Source organism: Schistocerca americana, chromosome 2 (assembly GCF_021461395.2).
Source record: "Schistocerca americana isolate TAMUIC-IGC-003095 chromosome 2, iqSchAmer2.1, whole genome shotgun sequence".
NCBI lineage: Eukaryota > Metazoa > Arthropoda > Insecta > Orthoptera > Acrididae > Schistocerca > Schistocerca americana.
In genome coordinates, this window is record NC_060120.1 from 317915299 (window position 1) to 317941501 (window position 26203).

Sequence of the window (26203 nt, forward strand, 5' to 3'; positions counted from 1 at the left end):
TGATTCTTAAACCAAGTGTTAGTTATGATTATGTTGTGCTCTGTGCAAAATTCGACCAGGCGGCTTCCTCTTTCATTTCTGTCCCCCAATCCATATTCACCTACTATGTTTCCTTCTCTCCCTTTTCCTACTCTTGAATTCCAGTCACCCATGACTATTAAATTTTCGTCTCCCTTCACAATCTGAATAATTTCTTTTATTTCATCATACATTTCTTCAATTTCTTCATCATCTGCAGAGCTAGTTGGCATATAAACTTGTACTACTGTAGTAGGCGTGGGCTTCGTATCTATCTTGGCCACAATAATGCGTTCACTATGCTGTTTGTAGTAGCTTACCCGCATTCCTATTTTCCTATTCATTATTAAACCTACTCCTGCATTACCCCTATTTGATTTTGTGTTTATAACCCTGTAGTCACCTGACCAGAAGTCTTGTTCCTCCTGCCACCGAACTTCACTAATTCCCACTATATCTAACTTCAACCTATCCATTTCCCTTTTTAAATTTTCTAACCTACCTGCCCGATTAAGGGATCTGACATTCCACGCTCCGATCCGTAGAACGCCAGTTTTCTTTCTCCTGATAACGACATCCTCTTGAGTAGTCCCCGCCCGGAGATCCGAATGGGGGACTATTTTACCTCCGGAATATTTTACCCAAGAGGACGCCATCATCATGTAATCATACAGTAAAGCTGCATGCCCTCGGGAAAAATTACGGCTGTAGTTTCCCCTTGCTTTCAGCCGTTCGCAGTACCAGCACAGCAAGGCCGTTTTGGTTATTGTTACAAGGCCAGATCAGTCAATCATCCAGACTGTTGCCCTTGCAACTACTGAAAAGGCTGCTGCCCCTCTTCAGGAACCACACGTTTGTCTGGCCTCTCAACAGATACCCCTCCGTTGTGGTTGCACCTACGGTACGGCTATCTGTATCGCTGAGGCACGCAAGCCTCCCCACCAACGGCAAGGTCCATGGTTCATGGGGGGGGTTAGCGTAATGGTTAGCGTAATGGTTAAGGTGTTTGACTGCTAAGTGAAAGGTTCTGCATTCAAACCTTGTTTGGTGCTTAATATTTTCTTTATTTAAAAACAATATCGAAGAGTCTTACTTCATGAATTTTATTTGTTTGAATGTAGTTTTTTGAAATTTCTAGTGCTTTGTCCCTTCATTATAATCATAATAGGTTTTCGGTTTTTCTAATTTTGTCGTCCAGTATTCTTTTCACAGCAATTAAAAACAATGAAAAGCCACACATACAATATTCATGTTATCTGTTTTGTTTGTATATCTTCTCTTCCGCAATCATTGTTGTACTGTTCATATTGAGATATATTCTTTTGCGGCAGCATTAAAAGTATTATTTAGAGCAGAATTTCGGCTCGTACGTTGCCGTGCTACTTGATTGTCTGACGCAATTCTTTGCTTTGCTGCTTTGGCAACATCATATTCAATGTATTCGTCGACTGATCTATGCTTTGGCAAGTATTTGCTGTCCGCTGTGACAAACACAAATTGTTTGCGCTCTGCGCCTCACTGACAATATTTTTTAGTTTCTATGTTTTATTACGTCCACAATTCGGTTTGTGAACATTGCCAACTTTGTTTTAATCAGAACGTTTTAGAAAAAAGCGAAATGATGCTGGTATAAATAAAAGTTTTATTACAGTCGCTAAAGATGGAATATTTCTCAATTTATAAACACTGTTTGTGTTATAACGGGTGTTCATTTAAACTGGGGACATTGAAATCTCTTGAAAACGACACGCAGAGCCAAAAGAAATCCTAATGAAAATTAGTTCCTCTCAGAAGGGGACATCCAATTATAACAAATTTGACCACAAATTCGTCTGATATTGTATCATTGGATGCCCCCCTCGGAGACAAACAAATTTTAGTTATAAATTTGTTTGATCTGATTGTAGATTTTCGGATATTTCAATGTCTCCAATTAAAATGAACGCTGTATAGTTGGAACCATGAACGACTGCAGTAGGTTTAAGGCTCATTCTACACACCTGACGTCATGCATCTGCTGACAGCCAATAAGTGTTCAGCAGTTTTCTGAGCGGTCTGCTGTGAATGCCTTGGTGAGTGGGAGTGTTAAATGTGATTGTAGTTATTATTTGGTGAATTTTTATCGCATTTGTTGCAAGTTGTCATGGCTGATGATGGTGGTAAGTGACAAACTCTCCATAAACAGGCAGGGAAATAATTTACAGGATACATGCTTTTTTCAAGCCCGAAGCAGAAAACAGTGGACCTATCACAGACACCGCCAGATCTAAGGAACGCACTGCAGAAGCGACAGGCGTTAGCTTGAGAACCGTTCAGCAGATTGCCAAAGATTTCTAAGACGAGAAGTGCTCAACATGTACAACACAGGCATATTTCTTAGTGTAAATAAAAATCACTGTGAAAATGCGTGAAACCATAAATTTTAAAGGTAGCATGACTTCAATAAATAGAATACTTAAAAACATTGGATTCAAAAATGGTTCAAATGGCTCTGAGCACTATGGGACTCAACTGCTGAGGTCATAAGTCCCCTAGAACTTAGAACTACTTAAACCTAACTAACCTAAGGACAACACACACATCCATGCCCGAGGCAGGATTTGAACCTGCGACCGTAGCGGTCGCGCGGTTCCAGACTGCAGCGCCAGAACCGCTCGGCCACCAGCGGCCGGCATTGGATTCAAATATGTACATACAAATGATGGAAGAAAGTTTTTAATGGAACGTAGTGATATCACTGCTTCAAAGGCAGTTTTTAAGACATATTATTAAAGTAAGAAAAGCCGGGAATAAGAACATTTTTTTCTTAGACAAAACGTGGGTAAACCAAAATCACACAAGGAAAGTGTGTTGGAAAATGAGTGATGGTTCGGGTGGGTTTAAAGTACCAGTTGGTAAAGGTGGACGAATAATTGTGCTTCACGCTGGTTCTGCTTCCGGATTCATTCCAGAAAGCAAATTAGTGCTCCGGGCAAAAAAAGAGCAATTCAGGGGATTATCATTCCTAAATGAACTCAGAGACATTTAAATTGTGGTTTAGAAGTCAGTTTCTCCCTTACTTGCCTGCAAACCCGGTGATTGTAATGGACAATGCGAGTTATCGCTCCGTTGTTGTTGACAAGACACCCACAACAAGTACAAAAAAGCCGATATCATGTTGTGGCTTGCAAGTAAAAATATACCACATACTGCCAACCAAACTCATGCTGAAATGTTGAATCTTGTAGTGCTCCATAAGCCTCGCACAGAAGTTTATGAAATCGATTGTATTGCACAGGAACGTGGACACACAGTTTTGCGTTTGCCACCGTACCATTGTCAGTACAATCCGATAGAGTTAATTTGGGCACAAGTGAAAGGGTATGTCGCAGAACGAAACGTGACATTTAAAATTGCCGATACAGAAAGGCTTTTGCACGAAGCACTTGACAGAATTACTCCTTCAGCATGGGCTGAACGTGTTTGGCATGCACGAAGGCTACAGGAGGAATGCGGGGAGCACGTCTCTGTAGCAGCGAAAGGGTTAACTGCGTGCTCCCCCTAAAAGTAAGTTTGTGAACTATACTATACTATGGCGCTGCTTCTCTTGGCATGTGCGTCGTTTGCAACTGGCAACACAGCAATCTCCCGCGTCTGGGCGGGCATGCGTGAGCCACCAAGATTAAAGAATTGAACTATAGTATTTTAGCTGTGGCAAAATGTCCTTACTGCCCCCTTCTGTAGAATGAATTCATGTTTTGACCTTCACTGCATTGCTCCAAAAGATTTTGCCATAGGACGGTAGTGAGTGAAGGAATGCTAGCAATCTTATTGGTAGGATAACACAGTGAGAGAGATTTCTGTGCAGAGCCTGCACAACTGAGCTTATTGTTTAACATACCCACAGGTTGGTGCCCTCTCTGTTCTGGATGCCTAGGAACGTCATACATGGTGCCTTATCCATTGTGTGCCTATTGATCCTTACTTTTGATACCTGTTAAGTTAATTTAATTTCTTTGGAATTGCATAATATGAATCTGTGTAAGATAAAGGAGTAAACTGTTTACTCTGAACCAGCTGTACACCTGTTTCATTATTCACCTGACTGTATCCTTTTTTAATTTTTGGGCTCTGTATTAATTTCATCAGCAGCAAATATTGGTTTCTTAAGACTTCTCCTATGTCCTGGGTAAATAATTAATGTTGGCCAAGAATAGGAACGGACCAGGCACTGGTCCTTACAGTTTTCCATATTTAATGTCTGTCTACTCCAAATTTAGGCTCACTGTTTGTTAACCTGCCTTCTGTTTTCTGTTGTTAAGACACAACTTCCTCCAAGAGAGTGGACTGACTTTAATACCATATGATTTCTTTTTTCTAGTAGAATTTATGAAAGCCATGGCAGTATCACAGAAAAATGCCCTCATGGTTAATCTTCTTCTACCAAAACCCTACTTTAAGAGAATGTGGCACTGTTGATGCTGGTCAGCAAATGAACGCCTCTCAAATGATAGAAGTCACATGTGTCTTACAACTCACGTATAGTGTCCCAGTGGTGCTTATACTTAGAAAGTCACAAACCTGCCGGGTTTGTGTGAAGCAATATGGTCTTAAAAAGAAAATTATATATGGTAGGACTGTTTTCTAAACATTTTGTAACCATTAAGATAGTCCTTTCTGTTCATTATGAAGCAAATCCAGAAGTATGGTCATAAACTTCAGAATTAGATGTCCAGTCTTTCTTCTGTATCTTCATTGTACATCCCAGTCATATCAGGGAACTCTTCATGCCAGTTGTTGTTCATGAATGAATTGCAATCTGTAGATCATGACTTGCATTGTGTACACCAGCATGTAAAAAAGGATCTTTGGGCTTTTTTCCCAAGCAAAGTCAAATCCTATGATGAATTTGGTGAGATTTTCATGGAAGGAAAACATACGTGTGATTTTCTGGAAACTGAGATGACAAACTCATAATTTGAACATTCTGGATCTGATCAACACATTTATTAAAGATCAGTTAATTCTTTGTTTAGAATCTCTGATTAATGTCACTTGAATAAAGACTTTAAAGAAAATGAGTCAACTTTCCAATCAATTTTTGTTCGTACCGATGTTATGAAAAATATAAATAAAGCTATTTTTTCTCAGAGCTACTGAGGATCTGCCTGAATTTTATGGTATTGAAAATGTTGACGTGTAAAGCAGATGATGTTATGCTTTATGGTGAAACAGGGACTGTGTTGAGTAAATGAAATGATTTCTTTTTGGAAACTAATTTTTTTCCATCTTTTAAAGAGGGCTCTCCTGAATTATGTGACAGTTCCATCACTAACTTGCACTACTTGAGGAACGTTAGCACCCCAGGGAAGTGGAAGTATCGGTGAAGAGCAAAATTAATGATCATTATCTTTCAAGTTTGTGTTTATTAAGTGCTCACAGAGAGGGAATAAAGAGTCTAATTTGGAAGACATAATTATGGTTAAGTTTCCTAAAAACAAATGTAATCCTCAGCCAACATTTGTAGAAAGTAATAACTTAGATATCTTAATGTAATTATTGTTCCCCATCACATTATTCCCAAAAACTAGATTGCACCTTTAATTTTATAGATCATTTGCACCTTCCGTATCACCAAAGAAAGTCAGCACAAATTTTGATTCAAATTGTAGCTTACCATTTAACATTTAATTATAATGAGATTTTTTATTTTTGGCTAAAGCACTTGTTTTTTCTGATTTTATTGGAATAAGTGTGACAAATATAATAGAAATGTTAGTTTTGATGTAACTTACACTTTACAAAATATGATAGTCATTATTTAATTATTAATTATCAAGAACTCTCAATTTTTTAAACAAATTTTAGCCTTTTGTACATTTGCTCTGACAGCCCGTCCCCTCCTTCCACCCCCACCCCTCCTTACAAAAGTACTAATATAAACTCTTTTGGTTATGGACACCACTGTTTTTGCTGTCTGATTTTTATTATTTTTACATTTTAGGAACTCACATTTTTCATCATGTTTGAGATTGGTTTTATCTTCATAGATCTGTCCATTTCTTTAGTATAATCCATGTACCAAATTTGGTATTATCACATTATTGTGAGACTGATCTTGTACACAGTCATTCCTAAATAATTAGTTTTGTTTCATGACTAGCACAGTCAGCCGAAACTACTAGCAGATTATTCACACAGCTTGCAGAAATAATTTCAGACGACTGCTTTTCTTGGTTAATATGAACTTTTCCTCTTTTTATATTTGTCAAGATGCTCCTTAATAATGGAATTTGTAAAACAGTGGGCAGATGAATGATAAATGTAATAGAGAATGAAACAAAGTCTTCCGCCAAATATTTTCAGTTATTTTAACTTCTAAAATATTCTGAGTGTACTTACACTCATTGTAAGGAAAATGGGAGGTGTGCCAAATATTTGTCCAAAATGAAAATTCAGTAAGTTGCAATTACCAAGGAAAGTATCATTTACCTTATTAACAACACTATGCAGAATTGCTTTCACATGTCCTAATGAAAAATAGATCTCTGATTGCAAGCTCAGCAATGCACAGAATTTCCTGTTTTGTGCCAACATTCTTATTTGGTACTGTAACCCTCAGGGGCCCAGCATTTGTTTGCTGGGTACGGGCTTGGTGACCCTTGAGTTCCTGAGTTGGGGTCTGGTAATCACCACCAATCCCATGTCACTATAAGCTCAGGGCATGCTTCAGTGACTACTGTATGGTGCAGCATGGAACATTATGTGTCGTAGGGAATGGGGACCTTGACTTGATTGCTTGGATTGTGAGGATGGTAAAAACTTCTATAAAAAACCCTCAATCTCAAGGTGTGCTGCACGCTGATGAGATACGTAGCTGTTGAGGTGGAACAGTTATGAGTGAACAGCCTCTGGGGAACCTGTCACACCTCAGTTCTATAAGGTTTACCTAGCCATGCAGGGCTCTGTCTATATGGACTTTTTTATTTCTGTAGCTGCTCATGGTACCAAGATGGACCTCTTGAAATCTTCTTCTTCTCCCTCTCATTGGGTGGACCACTGGTGGCTACCAATTCCCAATCGCTCAAGAGTCCTCATGTGATGTGCCCTCCAGATTCTGGAGTCAACATTTAGTAATGGAATGGATGCTGAAGAACAGAATTTATATTTGATAATTAAAAGAAGAGAGGGAATGTTTGAGAAAATCTCTCATTTTTACGTCTGAAAGGGTTTAGAGGGAATCACAGGGACATTAAAATCAATCAGTTAAGCAGTGGGACATTATTGGTCGAAACCTCTTAATTCCCAGCAGACAACAAACCTGCAGGAAGTGTAATGCCCTGTGGAATACGCCATTGAAACTGAGCTCCACACCACATTGGATTGCAGCAAAGACATTGTGACATGCGTGGATCTGCTGGACATTCCAAAGAAGAACTGCAAGTTGAGTGGCCCCAAGAAGTAGTAGTTGACATGCAGAATATCATGAAAAGGGTGGATGATGTTCTTATCCAGTCTGACTCATTTATACTGACTTTCAGCAGCATTAAACTTCCAGAGCACATTAAGACAGGTTTCCTTCACCTCAGCATGTGGTTTATGTCTCCATACACACTCTTTACATGACAGTGCTTTGGGCGCACCAGCTGATGTTGTAAGGGAGAAGCCATTTATGAAAAATGTTGCAAGGCCGCCCATGATGGAGTTGGTTGTTCATCTCCTTCCTCTGAGAAGTGTAAACTGTTCTGGGGATCACCCTGTCTGGAGTGGGGACTGCAGTGTCTACCTCAAAGAAAGGAAGATACAAGAGATCAAAACAACCAAGCATATCTCTTATGGTCAAGCCAAAAATATCAATAAGGCCATACAGCCCCCAATGTTCACCACCACCTGTCCGTCTGTCATTAAACAGCAAGTTGAGAAGACCGATGCTGCTACACAAATGGAGGTTGCTAGTGTTAGCACTAGCACCTGTGTTTGTCAATGCACTTGTGCTACTGCAATCACTTCCAAGCACATATCTCCTCGCAAAACACGAGACAAGGCTGTGTTGCCAACGTTGCGTAGCTACTCCTACAAAGCTTCAGACAGGTCCACCATCCAGCACTGCTGCTACCAACTCCAAGGCTGTGGCCCCAAAACCTCCCCAGGCAAAGAAACTGAAGTCTAAGACAAAGAATCAGCTGCTAATGGAGACACAAACCATGCAGTATGATGATGTTAACATCCTCCCTATAACATCTCTCATGACTCACCTACAGAGCCGATGGACCTTGATTTTGGCCTGGGGCACACATCTTGCTCCAACACTGAACGTCTCCACCCACTATGGGCTCATCTCCATGGCAGAAAGATAGGGTAAAGTGCGACCTCCATGATAGATGACTCCCATATTACAGTGGAACATAATGGGTTCAGGATAAATGTGGAGGAACTGTGAAACTGTTGGCACAGAATGCCACCTGTGCTTGTGCTTGTGCTTGTGCTTACAGGAGATGCATTTTAAAGCATATGATGCCCCTGTACTACGGGGCATTATTGCAAGAATGACCTGACTAGGGAGAGGGCCAAGGTAGGGGTCTCCTTGTTTGTCAATAACATGCTCCACTACTCTTCTCTCCCTTTAGCTATTGACCTGCAAGCAATTTCAGTTGAAGTGTGTCAGAGGATCACTGTTTGCTTACTGTATTTACCTATACGTGATGTGATTGACTCTGAGAATTTAACAGATCTTATAGAACGATTCCCCCAACCATTTCTGCTACTGGGAGACCTCAATGCCTGTAATGTATTTAGGGGCTCGACCTCTACTTGCCCTCAAGTTCAGGTTTTGGAGAGACTTATGATGTCTCACTAGCTGTACATCCTCAACACAGGTACTCCCACTAATTTATGTGCTGCTACTAGGTCATTCTAAACCGTAGATCTCTTTTTCTGCTCTCCAGCTCTTGCAGACACTGTTCAATGGGAAGTCATTGAAGACCTTCATTCCAGTGACCACTTCCCACTAGCTGGCCGGAGTGGCCGAGCAGTTCTAGGCACTTCAGTCTGGAACTGCGCGACCGCTATGGTGGCAGGTTCGAATCCTGCCTCGGGCATGGATGTGTGTGATGTCCTTAGGTTAGTTAGGTTTAAGTAGTTTTGAGTTCTAGGGGACTGATGACCTCAGATGTTAAGTCCCATGGTGCTTAGAGCCATTTGAACAATTTTGAACCACTTCCCACTCTGCATTCATCTACTGGATGGAGCTTTCCGTGAAAGGATGCAACCATGATGGAGAATCCGCAGAACCAACTGGATGCTGCTCAGCCAGCTAGCATGTTTGAATGCTGTGACAGCATCTAGGAGTGGATGGACCACGTCACACGAGTAATCCACCATGCCGCTGACTTTTCCATCCCAATATTCCTCCATCATCCTAGTAGGCCACCTGTCTCTTACTGGGCTGATGAGTGCCATTCAGTTATCTGGATATGGTGTGCTGCTCTGTGACGGTTAAGGTGCTGCACAATGGCGGAACACCTCACAGCCTTTTGATTAGCCAGGGAAAAGACTTGATGCATCATCAAGGAGAGCAAGAAAAGGTCATGCCAAGTGTTCCTGGACTCCATCAACCGTTCCATATTTTGTACTACTGTATGGGAAGCTATCAGGAGGGTTTCCATCAAAGGCAGTTGGTTACTGCTGAATCAGAGCTGTCTCCAAACAACACCTGGAGATATCACACCCACAGTGGCAGAACATTTTGTGCTGACTACTGTCATGGCCAGCTAGGATCCAGTGTTTTGTCATTACCGTGCCACCATGGAAAGGGGTGAGTTGGCTTTCAGATCTAACGACAGCCCAGTTTCCATGTGAGAGGTGGATTTGGCACTCTCTGCAGCTCGTGATACTGCACCTGGTCATGAGCAAATCCAATACAGCATGCTGTGGAACTTGCAACTAGGGTCAAAGGAAGTCCTCTTACAATGTTTTAATTCAATGACAGACAGGCAACTTTCCTAGTTGGTGGAAAGAGGCAATTTTAGTACCTGTTCTCAAACTGGGAAAGGACCGAATGTGTCTCAGAGTAGCAACCAGAGTATTGCCTTAACAAACTGTGTATGAAAGACGTTGGAGCATATGGTTATCCGTCATGTAGTCTGGATGTTAGAGACCAGGAGGCTCCTAAGTCACTTGAAATGTGGACTCAGGAGATTTCAATCCTCTGTCGACAACCGGCCCCCGCTAGAGGAGGCTGTTCAGCAGGCTTTCCTATGTAAATGGCATTTTATGGATATATTTTTTTTATATCAGTAAGGCATATGACTGTACTTGAAGACACAGTATTCTGTGGCAGCTCCACCAATGGGGCTTCTGTGGTGATCTCCCATCTTTATTCGATCCTTCTTATCAAAGTGCTTTTTGCGGTACCAAGTAGATGGCGTGCTGTCAGATAGTTTCGAGCAGGAAAATGGTGTTCCTCAGGGCAGTGTTTTAAGTGATACCCTCTTTGCCATAGCCGTATACAATATCACGTCTACAGTGAGCAGTCCCCTACAGTGCTCCTTATTTGTGACAGTTTGCTGTTTTCTGTTCCTCCTAAGTGTTGCAACAACAATTCGTCAGTTGCAACTTACAGTAGAACACCATTCTCCCTTTTAAAGACTCAGTGCAGTTTATTCCAAGTTGTCTTGGTTACCTCGCCTGAAGGACATGATGGCAAGATCCCAGAAGGCACTGAACATTTTGAAGTGTCTTAGCCACAGGTCTTGGGGAGTGGACAGGGTGGTTTTGCTCCAGTTTTACGGGGCTTCCGTGTGATTGTGGCTGGAGGATGGGTGCATAATGTATGGATCAGCAAGACCTTGGTACCTGAAAGTCATTAACACTGTATACCATGAAGGGATCAGGCTGGCCACCGACGCTTACAGGTGAAGCTCCATACCCAGTCTTTGTGCTGGCGGTGGGGAACTGCTACTTACCATCTGGTGGCAGCTTCTCACGGTGTGTCAGTTGCTTGCTACTCCCACTTCCCCCAGCGTACTATACCAGTGCTCATTCAGCTATCGATTGCTTCGTAACCAACGGTCCATGGGCAACGAGTCCATTTGGGATCCTTGTGAGGTGTGTGTTGGAGTCCATTGGTGTGGGGCAAGTACAGCCTTAAATCTGGGGTTTCAACTGACTGACACACTGGTTGCTGCAGAGGCTCAGAGCAATTTTAGATTTAGTACAGTAGAGGAGAGGTTGCACTCCACCTTCTGTTTTTAATACACTATTGTCTGAAATTTTAAATGAGCACCCTGACTGTGTAGCTGTATTCATGGATAGATCTAAGCAGCGGGACTTCGATGGTTGCTCTATCATTTTTCCATGTCTTGTTCTCAAGAATTAGTTGCCTCTGAAGTTCAGTATATTTTATGTGGAACTACTTGCAATCTTGAGGATGCTGGAGTAGATGAGATATGCCTTACCTGCCAAATTTCTTGTTTGTTCCAACTTCCTGAGTATCCTTCAGTCTCTGCTGATAAAGTAGTCCAAGATATGCGGGACACCCTCGTCCAGCTGTAACGATTAGGGAAGTAGGTGTCCTCCTGCTGGGTGCCAGCGCACATGGGTATTGCGGGGAACGAAAGGGCAGATGCAGCAGCCAAGATGTGTCATGTTCCTCAGTTAGTTCGGTGTACCATCTCCCTGCAAGCCATTGTCTCACTGTTTAGGTACAGAGTCATGTGTCAATGGGAACATGAGTGACTGGAAGTGACAGAAAACGGGCTCTGTTTTATTTTTCAATCATAGGGCAGCAGCAGATTTGCCAGCAGATCTGCCCTCTATTTGAAGGAATGTTCAAACAAATTTCATGAGAGTTATAAGGTTTTGCGATGTGTCCCACTTGTTTCCTCAAATTTTAGAGAGATTTTCTTAATGTGTTTACAGGGTGACTGACCCATCCATATTTTTTGTAAGTGGTTTGCCAGTCACATTTCCATGTGTCTCTATTTTAGCTCCTCTTTTGTTTTCCTTCTGTTTTAATCCCAGGTATAGCACCTTTCTCCGTTTTCTCAAGGTGTGTGAGATAGAGTAATTGTGTGGGCCAGCATGAGTGAGATGGGATGAATGTATGAGTGTCATTTTCTACATTTTCTCCTCACTTTGATAAAATTTTAAGTAATTTTATCCACATTCATTTCTTTTAATGTGTGTAAGGGCACTGATTACCTCACCGTTGAGCAACTGTAAGTATCTCTAGACACACACACACACACACACACACACACACACACACTTGATATTATGTGAAAGTATCTATCATACACTAACTAATATTGTCTTTTTACTATAACCTTCTGTACATCCATTGTTCTGACATAATGTTATTCATTATGTATTTGTTGTACTGCAGAAGTCCAAGCAGTTCACTCCCCCCCCCCCCCCCCCCCCTCCACCTCCACCGCCCCCCCCCCCCCCACATACATATAAAAGTAGAAAAACTATCTTTGTTCTCAGAATTGTTAGCTCATTCTAAGAGGAATAAATTGGGGAAGATTGGAAAGGGAGGCAGGGGGTTGAGCATCAGGTTACACAAATCCTATTTTGAGATGGACCCATCTGTTAGGAGGACAAAGGGAGGCAAAGATGAGTGGACAATCATCAGGAGGTGAAGGTGATAGTTTAATAAACACTGTAGTAGCTTCAGTTCAGAGACAATAGGACCAGAAAAGTAAAGAAGTGTTAGGAGGAAGAGAACTGTGAAGTGAAATTAGTAGTGCAGTTAAGAACTAATAAACAAGAGGAAAAGGAGAAAAACTAAAAAGAGAAAGAGAGAAGGAAAAAATAAAATAAAAAAGTAATTGGAAATGAGCAGATAAAGAATTACTCTATTATCTCAAAGTTTTTCTTATTAGTCTCTGGTTCTCTCTCTCTCTCTTTCTCTGTCTCTTTTTTTCCTGTCTCCTTTTCCATTTCCTCCTAGTTCTTAATTGCAGTATTCAGTTTACCTCTCATTTCTTCCTCTCATCGTGGGGTCACTGTGACCTGCCCCTCCTCCCAGTCAACCCTAACTTATCTGTCTTTTCTCCTGGAGAAAGCAACCAATAGTGCTGAAAGGTAGAACAGTTTGTTTTCTACTTTTACATGCGTCTATTGGCAGAACTTTAAATTTCACCACCTGAAAGTAAGTAATGGTCAGTCATTATGCCTGCCTGTAATTTTACAGTTTTCTTAAGCGAACTGTGGTTTTAATATCAATATTATTTTGCTGAGCAGTTCACAGGTACCATATTCTCCCAGAGCAACAGTAAAAAATTCTAAATTTTGTTCTGTGCTTGCTTTGTGTGTGTGTGTGTGTGTGTGTGTGTGTGTGTGTGTGTGTGGGTGGGTGTCAGCATCAGCATCATATATGAGGGTTGGAACATAAGTAGTGGCAACTATTTATTCACAACTGATAAAAAAGAGTTACATGTTTGCACCTGTTACTGTCCTTCAAAGTAGTCACCAATGTTGCATAGAACCCGTTGACAGTGATACTGAAGGCATAGTATACCATTAGCAGAGCATGTTCTGTTGATGGTGCGAATGACTGTCGAATCTCTGGAACAGTTCTGAAGCGAATGCCACGAAGTGATTCCTTCATCTTCGGAATCAAATCAAAGTCACAAAGACTTAAGTCCGGTGAGTATGGTGTATAGTAAAGTACTTCCCAGTCTCATCGACCGAACAAAGCAGCCACAGCTTGCTTTATATGTGGCCACGCATTGTCATGCAAAGTGATGGGTGGGTTGCGACAGCTTTGCGAAAAAAGTGGCATCACTTTCTTGCGCAAACCACCCATCATTTTGCACAAAAGTGTGCGGCCGCATGCAGCGCAAGCTGTGGCTGCTCTGTTCGGTCAATGGGACTAGGAAGTACTCTACCATCCATCATACTCCCCGGGCGTAAGTCCTTGTGACTTTGATTTGATTGTGAAGATGAAGGAAGCATTCGCTTCAGAACTGTTCCACAGATTCGACAGGCAGTAGACCGCTCCATTCGCACTGTCAACAGAACAGGCTCAGCTAATGGTACACTACGCTTTCCACATCCCTGGCAATGGGTTCTACACAACACTGGTGACTACTTTGAAGTACAGTAACAGCTGCAAACATGTACCTCTTTTGTATCGGTTGTGAATAAATAGTTGCCACTATTTAAGTTCCAACCCTTGTAAAACAGTGCTTCGTATGAAACGCTTCACCAATCATCTCCTGAACTGCTCACCCACATGGCCAAAGAAAGTTTTCCTTTTTCTGAAGTTTGTTTTGCAATTGCTGCTGTTGTTTTTGCCTCTTTGTTAACTGTGTTCTGCTTTAAATGCTTAAAACTATTATTTTTTACCACTCCCCTTTCCATTACTCCCATTTGCCTTTTTCTTTTCTCCTCTGATAAAATTTATATCATTATCTTTTTAACATGCTTTTTCATACCTGATTGTTGATTGCTATTATCAAACCCCAAGACAATGTTTATTGTTTCTCATCTATGGTTAATAATGCCGCGCCACACAGAAAATTGTTTGCATTTGCTAACAGCTTAGTGTTACAATTAATTTTTCCTGAGGACGGTTCTGTGCTTCTAAATAAATATTGAACTAGATCAGTGATATTTCTGATGTAGTTAAAGCATTTGTGTCATCTTGGAGTTTTATTTAGTCAGTCTGCATCCACAAGATGTCCGGTTTTTGAAATTTTTTTTAACACATTTTTTTAAAACATTTTTTCAAAAATATTTTTTTGAACACATTTATTTGAACACTCCACTTCCACTTTCCCAAATTTGTTGATTGTAAATGTTTACAATGTGTAGTATTGACAGCTGCCACTGTGTGTTTATCATTAATCTTTTTGTTTGTGTTGTGTTTTTGTGTAGTTTGATATTTTGTGTGTGTGTGTGTGTGTGTGTGTGTGTGTGTGTGTGTGTGTGTAAGGGGGGGGAGTGCGGGGGGGGGGGGGGGGGGGGCAACAGGGAGATTAATTTATTATTTAGTCTGGTTATGTTTTACATCTCTGTTTGTTATTGTCGTAAAGGCTAGCATTATCAGTGAGTTGTTGTTTATATTGATTTGACCATATGTTATTTTCTTATTCATTGCAAGATATATACCAACACTCTGGCATTTGTCTGGTTTGTCTGTTGGTGTTTGTAAATGTGAATGGAGTGTGTTTCTTGTTCTGTAAGCAATGTGTAATCCTTTTTTCTTCAGTATATTTGCTACTGTGTGTGTTGATTTGTGTTTATATAGTAAAGTGTATCATTTCTTTTTGTTAGTCATGTCATGAGTGTTACTATTCTGTATGTTTGTGCATACTGCTGATATATACCTGTCAGGACATCAAGAATACAAATCAGTGTGTCTGGGAATGACAGGCAGAAATTTAAAAACTAGATTTAAAAAACACATAAGAATAGCTGTTATCCGTTTGCTGAACATCTGATAAAGCCTGGACATGAACCATCTAATATGGAACAGGATATGAAAATTATGAGAGTGAACAATTACAGCAGAAAACGCCTAACATTAAAGGAAAACTTTCACATAAAATGAGCCCTTGGAATGAACAAGAAAGTAATAAATGACCACCAAATCAGTATAATCAACAACCCACTGATAACACACACACACACACACACACACACACACACACACACACACACACACTCACGCACGTGTGCGCATTGAGAACTGAAAGTGGCATGTTCAAATAAATGTGTTTGAAAATATGCTGAAAACCAGCCATCAGCCATCTGGAGTATGCGGACCAACTGAATACAACTGTGATTTATAACATCAGAAATTGAAGTAACACTAAATGGTAAGTTAACATGATGAAACTTGTGCTGAAAAAGTTTTTCTGTCCTAAGAAAGCCAAAGAATAACAAGAAAAAAGTATTGCATTAAAGTATTTGTAATTACTATATAATGCAATTATTAGATACATAAAACAGATATATATTATAGACCACTGAAGATGCTTAACAAATAAAAGAAGCGAAACACACATGGCACAAACAACCTGCCTTTCATTCAGCTGCAAGCACAGGATACATCTTTGTGAATATAAAAGGAACAATGGAAAACGTACAAAATGACAAAAATTAGTTAATTGTTATGCAATCATGCATCAGTCCTGTCCTCTCTTTCAGTTAGGTCTGGAATGGAGGGAATGTCTGACAAATATCTTCTGCCATACTTTTTATAGTATCTTGCAGAGTTTATCTTTAACTACCAATATTTTTATCAAACAAACATGTTTTGTTGTATTATCTAGTTCATATTTGCTATTTTATGTGAAAATTTATGAATGAATGGAAACATTGTGTTTTATCTCAATAGGTAGCTCTTGAAGCATGGTGGAAACTATTGGTTCTGTTGTTGGGTGACAGCTCAGTGCCTGATAACATGGCAGTTCCAAAGTCTTTGGCAGAACTTGTCCACAGTGCCACAGTGAGATACAAACAATCTCGAACAGAGAGTGCTACGCAGGATACAGAGGCAGTCCTGAAGAATGCTCATGGCAGGACAGTGGAGTGGCAGAGAGCAGCAGCCAACAAAGTTGAACGGCCCATTATTTTGGTGGCTGAAAGTCTGCGGAAACATGAACACCCGTCAGTCCGGAAAAGCCTAGCTGTAGCCTGTCAGCATTTATTGGAGAACAGTGCAAGGTACAGGTGGATACAAAGATAAAGTTAAGCCCAAATTTAATAAAACAGTAGTTTAAAAGCTTCCTAATATAACAATCTCTCTGTAGATAGATTGAGTGATTGTTTGTTTCAAAAATGAATCTTTCACCCTGAAGAAGCAAAGTTTGTGCTGTTTTGAAACTTCTTGATGGATTAAGAATGTGTGCAACCCGTGTTTGAGTCTCGCTCCCTTACATACATTCAGTTGACTACATGATGGGAGGGAGGACATAACTCTATTTACACCATTATTCGGTAAACTGGAGCAGTACGTACTCTGGCACCCACTTTATATAGTGTTGCCATAGCTCTGACAGATGTTCTAAGTTCTGCCATTCTTAAGAATACTGCTTTTGTTTACTCTTATGGCTGTTCTTGGTTGTTAATGCCGAGTGCAGTAAGTATTCCAGAGTCCTAAGCATCAGATATTTCTGATGTGCTGGGTGTTTCAAAATTAATATCAGGGTGTTAAGGATTTGTAGTATTTATTACATTCACTTTGTTCTTTCATTTAATGTATTATTTATAATTGTGAGTAGAACGTAATAAACACTACAAATTATTAAAACCCTGATATTAATTTTGAAACACCCAGTATATCAGCAGAAGAAAGTGACTGCACATAAGGCAAAAGCTCTTATGATCACCATTAAGAATTACAGTTTTCATTGTCTTCATTTCTCCTTTACCCAGTATCAGGCCTGGTTGGAACGTTTATGGTACTTTTCCACTTTTTGATGTCTTTCCATTATTATTCTATTATAGCTGTTCTTCTCAAACTCGTCTTTATTGAGTCAATCCATCTAGGTCTCATTCTTGCCCTTTTGCCCTCAAACTTCGCCTCCATCATCCATTTTGGTATTCTTCCATCTCCGTTCTCTTTAAGTGTCCAAACCATTCTAACCCGTTATTCTCAATTCTCTCATTCAACTTTTCTTATCTAATTTTGTTCCTAACATCTTCATTTCTCACTTTGCCTCTCCTCATTTTCCCTATTGCATTTCTTAGGAATTTCATATCACTGACTTGGATTCTACTCTTCTCTATTGTTGGCATTGTCCAAGTCTCTGATGCATATGTCAGTATGGGTGTAAAGTATGTATTCACGTCACTTCCTTCCACTTCATTGGCACCCTCTTCCCCAAACTAAGTCCCTCACACACTGGTAAAATGCTTTGCTCTGTTGTACCCTTCTGACAATTTCTGCCTCTGTTCTAGCATTTTCCATTAACACACTTATTAGAAATTTACAGTTATCTGCAGTCTCAATACCCTGAACTATAATGTTAATTTGTCCCTTTCTATCTCTGTCTTCTCTGGTTATCACAATTGTTTTGCTTTTCTCCACACTGAACTTCATTCCATATCTCTCGATTTTTTAATTTATATCTATGAGCGAGGTTTCTACGGCTGCAGCCGCCTCTCACATCCCAATCTCCGTTGTTCACGGTCATTCCAGTCTCCTTCATTAAGACCTCTTGCCGCCATTGCTTTGTTGATGTCGTCTTTCCAGCATCTTGCAGGTCTACTGCGCTTTTTTCTTTGATGTGGAGTCCATTGCCATACATGTATTGGCCATCTTGTGTCTGGCATACGCTGTAAGTGACCATACCAGAGTAGGTGCTTCCTTTCTATGTAGTCTAGGATTGTGCTTTCGACATTCATAACCTCTCTGATCCTATCATGTCTAATATGATCAAGCTTGGAATATCCACAACTCCCTCTCCAGAAATCCATCTCAACAGCCAGCAGGCAATTTTTCTGCTTCTGAGTTAGTTCCCACAACTCTGCACCATATGTTATGATACTTTCAATAATTGTGTGGTAGATGGTATGTTTTGTTCTGTGCATTATGTTTTTGTTCCAGAGATTACCATTTAGTTGTTTTATGGCTCACTTGTCCTGGCCAATTTTATTGTTTATATCATCCATACTTCTACCATTGTACCAGAGTGTCACTCCCAGGTACCTAAAATTATGACATCCTTTAACAGTATCAGCACCGAGTTGTAAGTCATTAACAGCATTTTCTCCCACTTTCAGATATTCTGTTTTAGATATGTTTATGACAAGACCCCCATTTTTCATATTCTTCCTGTAATTTGTGGAGCATATAATTTGCACCTTCGTCATCTCCAGCTACTGACACTTGGTCGTCAGCAAAAAATTAAGTGAACAAGATCGCATCATCAATGGGAATACCCATTCCTCCGCATTTCCTTTTCCAGGATTTTAGTGTCTCCTCTAGGTAGATATTAAAGAGTGTAGGGGCGAGTGTGCCTCCCTGGCGAAATCCCTTTGTCACCTCAAACTCTTGAGATAGTTGATTTCTCACTTTTACCATTGCTGTACAACCTTGGTAGAGGTGTCTGACAGCTTTCACATAGCTCGGTGACACACCATTATCAATTAGACTTGTCCATAGCTTGTACTGTGGAACTGTGCCATAAGCTTTCTGGTGGTCTACAAAGACAAGGTGGATCATAACGCCCTTTGGCTGTCCTTTTCTTCACTAGGTTTTTGAGGGTAAATACTCCATTAGTACAGGAGCAACCAGACCTGAATCCAGTTTGTTCTTCAGATTCAGTTATTTCTTCTTCTAGCCTCTTTTTTAGGATACGGCCATAGGCTCTCGCCATGGATGGCATCACACTAATACCACGATAGTTAGCACAATTTCTCCTGTTGCCTTTCTTAAATATTGATGTAATTGTTGCCTTTTTCTTCTCTTTTTGAGCATCGTCACCTCTAAGACATTTGTCAAAAATCACTGCCAATATCTCAATGAGTTTTGATGGTGCTGCTTTAACCAGTTCAACATAAATTAATTTTAATTTAAGATGTCTTTTGTTCCTGTGCCTGCTTACTGTTGGTTCCTCACACCAAAATGCCATTTGCAAGTAGCAATAACTTCATCTCTCTTCCTCTGTGAGCTTCGTTCGTCTCTTTTCACAGTTTCAATTGTCACCATTATAAATAATAATGATGACACTACACTTCCTTGTCTCAACATTGTAACATTTGTAAACCAATCAGTTCTTCAAACTTGGATCTGGGCACAGCTGAAGTTTCTGTCATACATTGCTTGAAGAATTTCAGTTGTTTGTTTTCTAACTCCCATTCTCTCCAAGGCTTTCTATACCTTTTCTGGGGGGATGCTATTGTAAGCCTTCAGTAACTCAAGAAACGTCATCACAAGGTTTTTTCCATATTCCCAATTCTTTTCCATCAACTGTCTTATACTAAAAATTGGGTCCACTGTTGACCTGATGTGCTGAAAGCCATACTGTTCGTCTTCTTCCCGTTATCTTCTTTCCAGTATCCTTTCCATTATTTTTGTTATTTCTGATATCAATGTAATCACGTGATATTTGTCAGATATTTTTCTGCCTCCCTTCTTGAATGCTGGAATTATTATTCCCTTTCCCCATTCTTTTGACACACATTTCTGAGTCCATATGCATCTTATCAATCTATATAAACCAATGCAACGCAGTAGTTCCAGCTGCCTTTATCATCTCCACACATACTTCATCTAACCCTGATGCCTTCCCTCTAGCATTTTGTCAAAGTACTCTTTCCATCCATTCCGTATTTCTGCTGGTTGTATTATTAGCTCTCCATTTTCAACTTTCACCAGTTTTCTGTAAGTGCATTGTTGTAAAGCTGCGTGACAATTACTGATGTCAGATTTATTGTACATTATGAAACATCATGCAGCTTTATAACAAACACTGCTACTTGCCATATATTTAGCATAACTTTTCAATCCCTGAATCTCGGTATTCACATAATTGATTGATAGACTGGCTAGTACTGTGTGTTTTTGACTCTCAGTTTCTTGATTTATGTTAGACAGGAGTTTGGTGTATGCCTTACCACCAAGGAAAACTACTTCATTTTGAACCTTAGACAAAGAGGCAAAGTTTGCGTGAAAATATATGTTGTGTCTTGTATTATGACTATTTACATCACAGGTCAGCTGAAACTGATTTTTATCGTCATTGACAAAACTCACTAAGAAACAAATGTGTTAGAAGTGAGTGCAAGAACTCAAAGATTCTTATAAAGGCTTGTACAAGATGTACAGTTATCTACTTTTAGACACCATTCAGAGTACTAATTTCTGGTGAATAAAAGTTTTTTTTTTCTTTAGGTGCACTGCCCTAGAATATAATTCCACAATACAACAGGGAGTGAAAATATGGAAAATAAGACAACAGACTTGTCTTTAGGTCAATGCAATGAGACGTGGTTCTAAGGGCTTAACACACTGAAGTGAACTTCGTGATTGGTTTATCAAGGTGTTGACTTCATTGTAACTTGTTATCCAGCTGGATCCCTAGGAATTTTACACAGCATGTGTCATATAGTATAAGGCCATTGATGTCTACATGTGGTCCTAACATGTAATTGTAGCTGGTCTGAAACTTTACAGTATGCATCTTTGTGAGATTAAAACTTAAGCCGGCCGAAGTGGCCGTGCGGTTAAAGGCGCTGCAGTCTGGAACCGCAAGACTGCTACGGTCGCAGGTTCGAATCCTGGCTCGGGCATGGATGTTTGTGATGTCCTTAGGTTAGTTAGGTTTAACTAGTTCTAAGTTCTAGGGGACTAATGACCTCAGCAGTTGAGTCCCATAGTGCTCAGAGCCATTTGAACCATTAAAACTTAACCTATTACCAGTGGGTCGCTTCAGCTGGCATAGGAGTTGTGTCTGTTGTTGATGGGTTGGAACCCTTGATTAGTATGCATGTGTCATCAGCAAACATTATAGTTTTTGACTGCAGTTTAAAGTCATCAGAAGATTATTTTTGCATGTTAGAAACTAGAGTGAGTCTAGTACTGATCCTAGTAGCATTCCACATGTTGTTGAAGTTAGTTTCAAGCCTGAGGTAGATAAAATTCCATCCATGCATGAGAGACATGATTAATGCCACAACACTTTAGTTTGCTAAGTAGACTCTTGTGATCCACATAAAGGCTTTGGCAAGGTCACAGGTTATAGCAAGAGCGTAATTTTTCTTGTTAATGCTCTGTCAACCTCCTTTATGGAAGCCGAACTGAGAGGCAGTTACCAAGTTCTGCTCTATTAAATGAGTCAGTATTCTTTCAACTGCCACTTTCTCCAACAACTTTGAAAATTTAGGTCTGTAATTAAAGTTGGTTTGTTCATCTCCAGTTTTGTAGAAGCATGGTATTACAGCAAATGCAAGTGTGTGTCAGTGCATCTGCTCCAAGTCAAGGATTGATATGAAGATAGCTTAAGAGCAGTCCTATCAACATTAGCACCCGAGGTAAATATTCTGCTATAAACTCCATTATTTTTAGCACAATTACTACTTTTTAGTGACCTGATGGATTTTATAATCTCCTTTGAGATTGTATTTTTGAAACCCTCATTAATTGGCAGTGCATGTGGTGTCTATATAAATAATTAGAGTAATTTTGATGCATATGTACGTGGTTATTCATTACTGGGTGCAGTGCTTGCCATCACTGTGCCTCTGAATTGTATTGAAAACACTGTTTCTAGAATAAGATACATTCATCCCAGGAGTTATCCATCTTTCGTCTTTGCAGCAGTTCAATTCTTTCCTTCCTTGTTTCTGGAGAAATAAGGCTCCAAGTTCTGTAGGAATGTGATCAAGAAAAGAAATAAATTTTCCATCAACACTGTTTAACATTGCTAACCCCTTCTACAAGAAACTATTGTCCGAATGGATAATGGATTGGAATCATAAGATTTTATCTTTGATAAAAGAATGGAAAATAAAACATTACTCTTACTGGAATGAAAGTTATTGAAAGTTTGCTAGTAATTAATATGTTTTCTTAGAAAGGGGTAGCATATTACAGTGAGTGCCTTTCATTGTACATCTGCACTGCTTCTTCAGTGGAAGCAATAAAAAATACTGAATTGTAACATAAATATTGTTTAGTAATAATGTAAGGATAGTAAAATACTGATATCAGAGCTTCTTTTGTAATGCTGACCACAATACAAGCTCTTTCTTCGTTTTGTACACAAAATGGTGACTTAATTGTGCATAACAAATATTTGTGTCTTGTCAGTATAATGATTCAAATTCAGTGGTATTATCTTTTGTAGAAATTAGTGAGCAAAAGTAAATGCAATGACAGAGATTAAAATTACCTGCGCTGTGTTTCTGATGCAGCAAGCTTACACAGTTAGGCTAAATGTGATATTTTAACAGTTGTTTGATTTAAATGTTGTAAAACCCCCACTGGGGAAAGACAGCACTATGAAGGATAGATTTTTACTCACCACATAGAGGAGGCTTTGAGTTGCAGGCAAGCATAACGGAAAAGACTGCTGAACATATAAGCTTTGGACAAAACAAGTCCTCCTTATGAATTAGAACACACACACACACACACACACACACACACACACACACACACTGTCTCCGGGGGCTGGGATCCTGGGGTGTACGGTGACAGTGGCCATGTGTGTGTGAGTTGTGCTTATGTTTGTGAATCTCTCTCTCTCTGTCTGTCTGTATCTGTGTGTGTGTGTGTGTTTTCCATTTCAGAAGGAAGATTTTTTGTGCCTCTCTCTGCCTCATTGCATAAATAGCAGTGTATCCTTTTCATATTATTGTTGTTCTAATGTGGACTTTCAAATGGGGAAAGTCATTTCTGCTGGTATACTGGGCTGACACCATTCTGGTTTTACTTGCTTCTCATCATTATTAGTTTTAAAATTATTTCCTTTTAAAGCATGTCTGTGGCTGAAGGCCCCAGTCGCATTTTAATTTCAAGTTTTTTTTTTTATTTATAATATATTTTAATTTTTTTGAGACATGGTATTATGCTTCTTTGGTATCAGTATTTGACTGCATCTCTGGATCTACACAGAAGAAAAATGTGTGCCATAACTGATTTATGTATCACAAGTTAAGCTGGTTCAGCAAAGAACAGTTCCATATGTGCAGTTAAACTGAATAAAGCTATGTCAATAAAAGGGAGTGATTTTTTCCAAGTGAAACTTTAGGCACGAGTATTATCATAAAGAATACAATTAAATGTACAGAAAGAAGTGACTGAATACAATTTACCCAACTATAAGATGACTGTGAAATAAGATGACCTCTTTTTTTGAAGAGGCACCTTAAGAAATTTTTATTTTTAACATATTCTGGCTAATTAGAATTACAAACTGTTTTATTGATGTAAAGTATGCATTTTATCCATTTTAAACTTATGTCATTTATTGGTAGTCTACAGTTTGGTAACACAAAGAGAAATAAAGTAAACAAAAATGAACATTGATTTTTATCTTCACTTCCTTTTTTGCTAGTAGTCCATGTTAATGCTATTTTTAATTGTCTTCAACACCACCAACAGTATCACACCTGTATCATCCTCATTTGTAAGCCTGCTGCCATTTCTTCCTTCCTGGCACTATTTCCATATTATGTCATCTGAGCCATTCATAACATTGGATATGTAACAATTACTGAATCCTTTTCTTATAGCTTTTTTTAGATTCTACCCCAGGCAGTAAGTTCCCAGTAGACCAGAACAAATATTGGAAGTTTCTTCAACTTCTCCCTGGAGTGATGGCATAGTCTCCTTGAAGAAAGCACTCACTGTAAAGCTGCTGTAGGCCAACCCACAAAAAAGGTTTATTCAAACAACATCCATTACTTGAATTGTGAGTTCAAGTGACCAAGAATTATCATCAGGTCTGTGTTATTCTTTGATATCAGATCCTTAATTTCATGGATGAGGTGTCCGCTGAAAGAATTCAGTACCAAAATTTTCTGCATGTTAAGCAAAGAGAGTGGTATTCTGTTCCAAACAACCTCCAACCAATCTAGTTTAAGGCCATTTGGTTAAAACAACAGTTGAGATTGTAATAACATTTGCTTATTATGACAAGTTTCGGCTTCTGTTAAGGGGCGGTAGGACGTCAAACAGCCCAACTTGGAGCAAGAGAGGCATCACAGAACATTTTAATTTCCAGTGTCTATAGTTTTACAAATAAATTCGTAAAACTTTCAGCATCACCAGGAAGGATTCAGGATCCACACTCATTGCAGTGGAAGTTCGAAAACTTAACAAAATAAATATTTTTTACGTGTGAAATTTCATAATTTTTTCACTTACTAATGGCTGCATTTTCTTCACTTTTCTTCATAAGTTACAGAGATTCTTCGATGAATTTTGCACATCATGCATACCATACTCACAGGTGTATGAAACTCTAGAATTTATTTAATTTATGAAAAAATGAATGAACTGTTATACACTCCTGGAAATGGAAAAAAGAACACATTGACACCGGTGTGTCAGACCCACCATACTTGCTCTGGACACTGCGAGAGGGCTGTACAAGCAATGATCACACGCACGGCACAGCGGACACACCAGGAACCGCGGTGTTGGCCGTCGAATGGCGCTAGCTGCGCAGCATTTGTGCACCGCCGCCGTCAGTGTCAGCCAGTTTGCCGTGGCATACGGAGCTCCATCGCAGTCTTTAACACTGGTAGCATGCCGCGACAGCGTGGACGTGAACCGTATGTGCAGTTGATGGACTTTGAGCGAGGGCGTATAGTGGGCATGCGGGAGGCCGGGTGGACGTACCGCCGAATTGCTCAACACGTGGGGCGTGAGGTCTCCACAGTACATCGATGTTGTCGCCAGTGGTCGGCGGAAGGTGCACGTGCCCGTCGACCTGGGACCAAACCGCAGCGACGCACGGATGCACGCCAAGACCGTAGGATCCTACGCAGTGCCGTAGGGGACCGCACCGCCACTTCCCAGCAAATTAGGGACACTGTTGCTCCTGGGGTATCGGCGAGGACCATTCGCAACCGTCTCCATGAAGCTGGGCTACGGTCCCGCACACCGTTAGGCCGTCTTCCGCTCACGCCCCAACATCGTGCAGCCCGTCTCCAGTGGTGTCGCGACAGGCGTGAATGGAGGGACGAATGGAGACGTGTCGTCTTCAGCGATGAGAGTCGCTTCTGCCTTGGTGCCAATGATGGTCGTATGCGTGTTTGGCGCCGTGCAGGTGAGCGCCACAATCAGGACTGCATACGACCGAGGCACACAGGGCCAACACCCGGCATCATGGTGTGGGGAGCGATCTCCTACACTGGCCGTACACCACTGGTGATCGTCGAGGGGACACTGAATAGTGCACGGTACATCCAAACCGTCATCGAACCCATCGTTCTACCATTCCTAGACCGGCAAGGGAACTTGCTGTTCCAACAGGACAATGCACGTCCGCATGTATCCCGTGCCACCCAACGTGCTCTAGAAGGTGTAAGTCAACTACCCTGGCCAGCAAGATCTCCGGATCTGTCCCCCATTGAGCATGTTTGGGACTGGATGAAGCGTCGTCTCACGCGGTCTGCACGTCCAGCACGAACGCTGGTCCAACTGAGGCGCCAGGTGGAAATGGCATGGCAAGCCGTTCCACAGGACTACATCCAGCATCTCTACGATCGTCTCCATGGGAGAATAGCAGCCTGC

General features: G+C 40.4%; 1 protein-coding gene across 2 annotated transcripts in view; it reads left to right on the forward strand.

Moving 5' to 3' along the window:
- The window catches only part of LOC124594758 (TELO2-interacting protein 1 homolog), a 148412-nt gene that overhangs the window by 50773 nt on the left and 71436 nt on the right, over window positions 1-26203 (forward strand). For both annotated transcript variants that reach the window (XM_047133146.1, XM_047133145.1), the window contains exon 6: window positions 16349-16677. In XM_047133146.1, the coding sequence (XP_046989102.1) occupies window positions 16349-16677 (329 nt within the window). The remainder of the gene's footprint in view (window positions 1-16348; window positions 16678-26203) is intronic.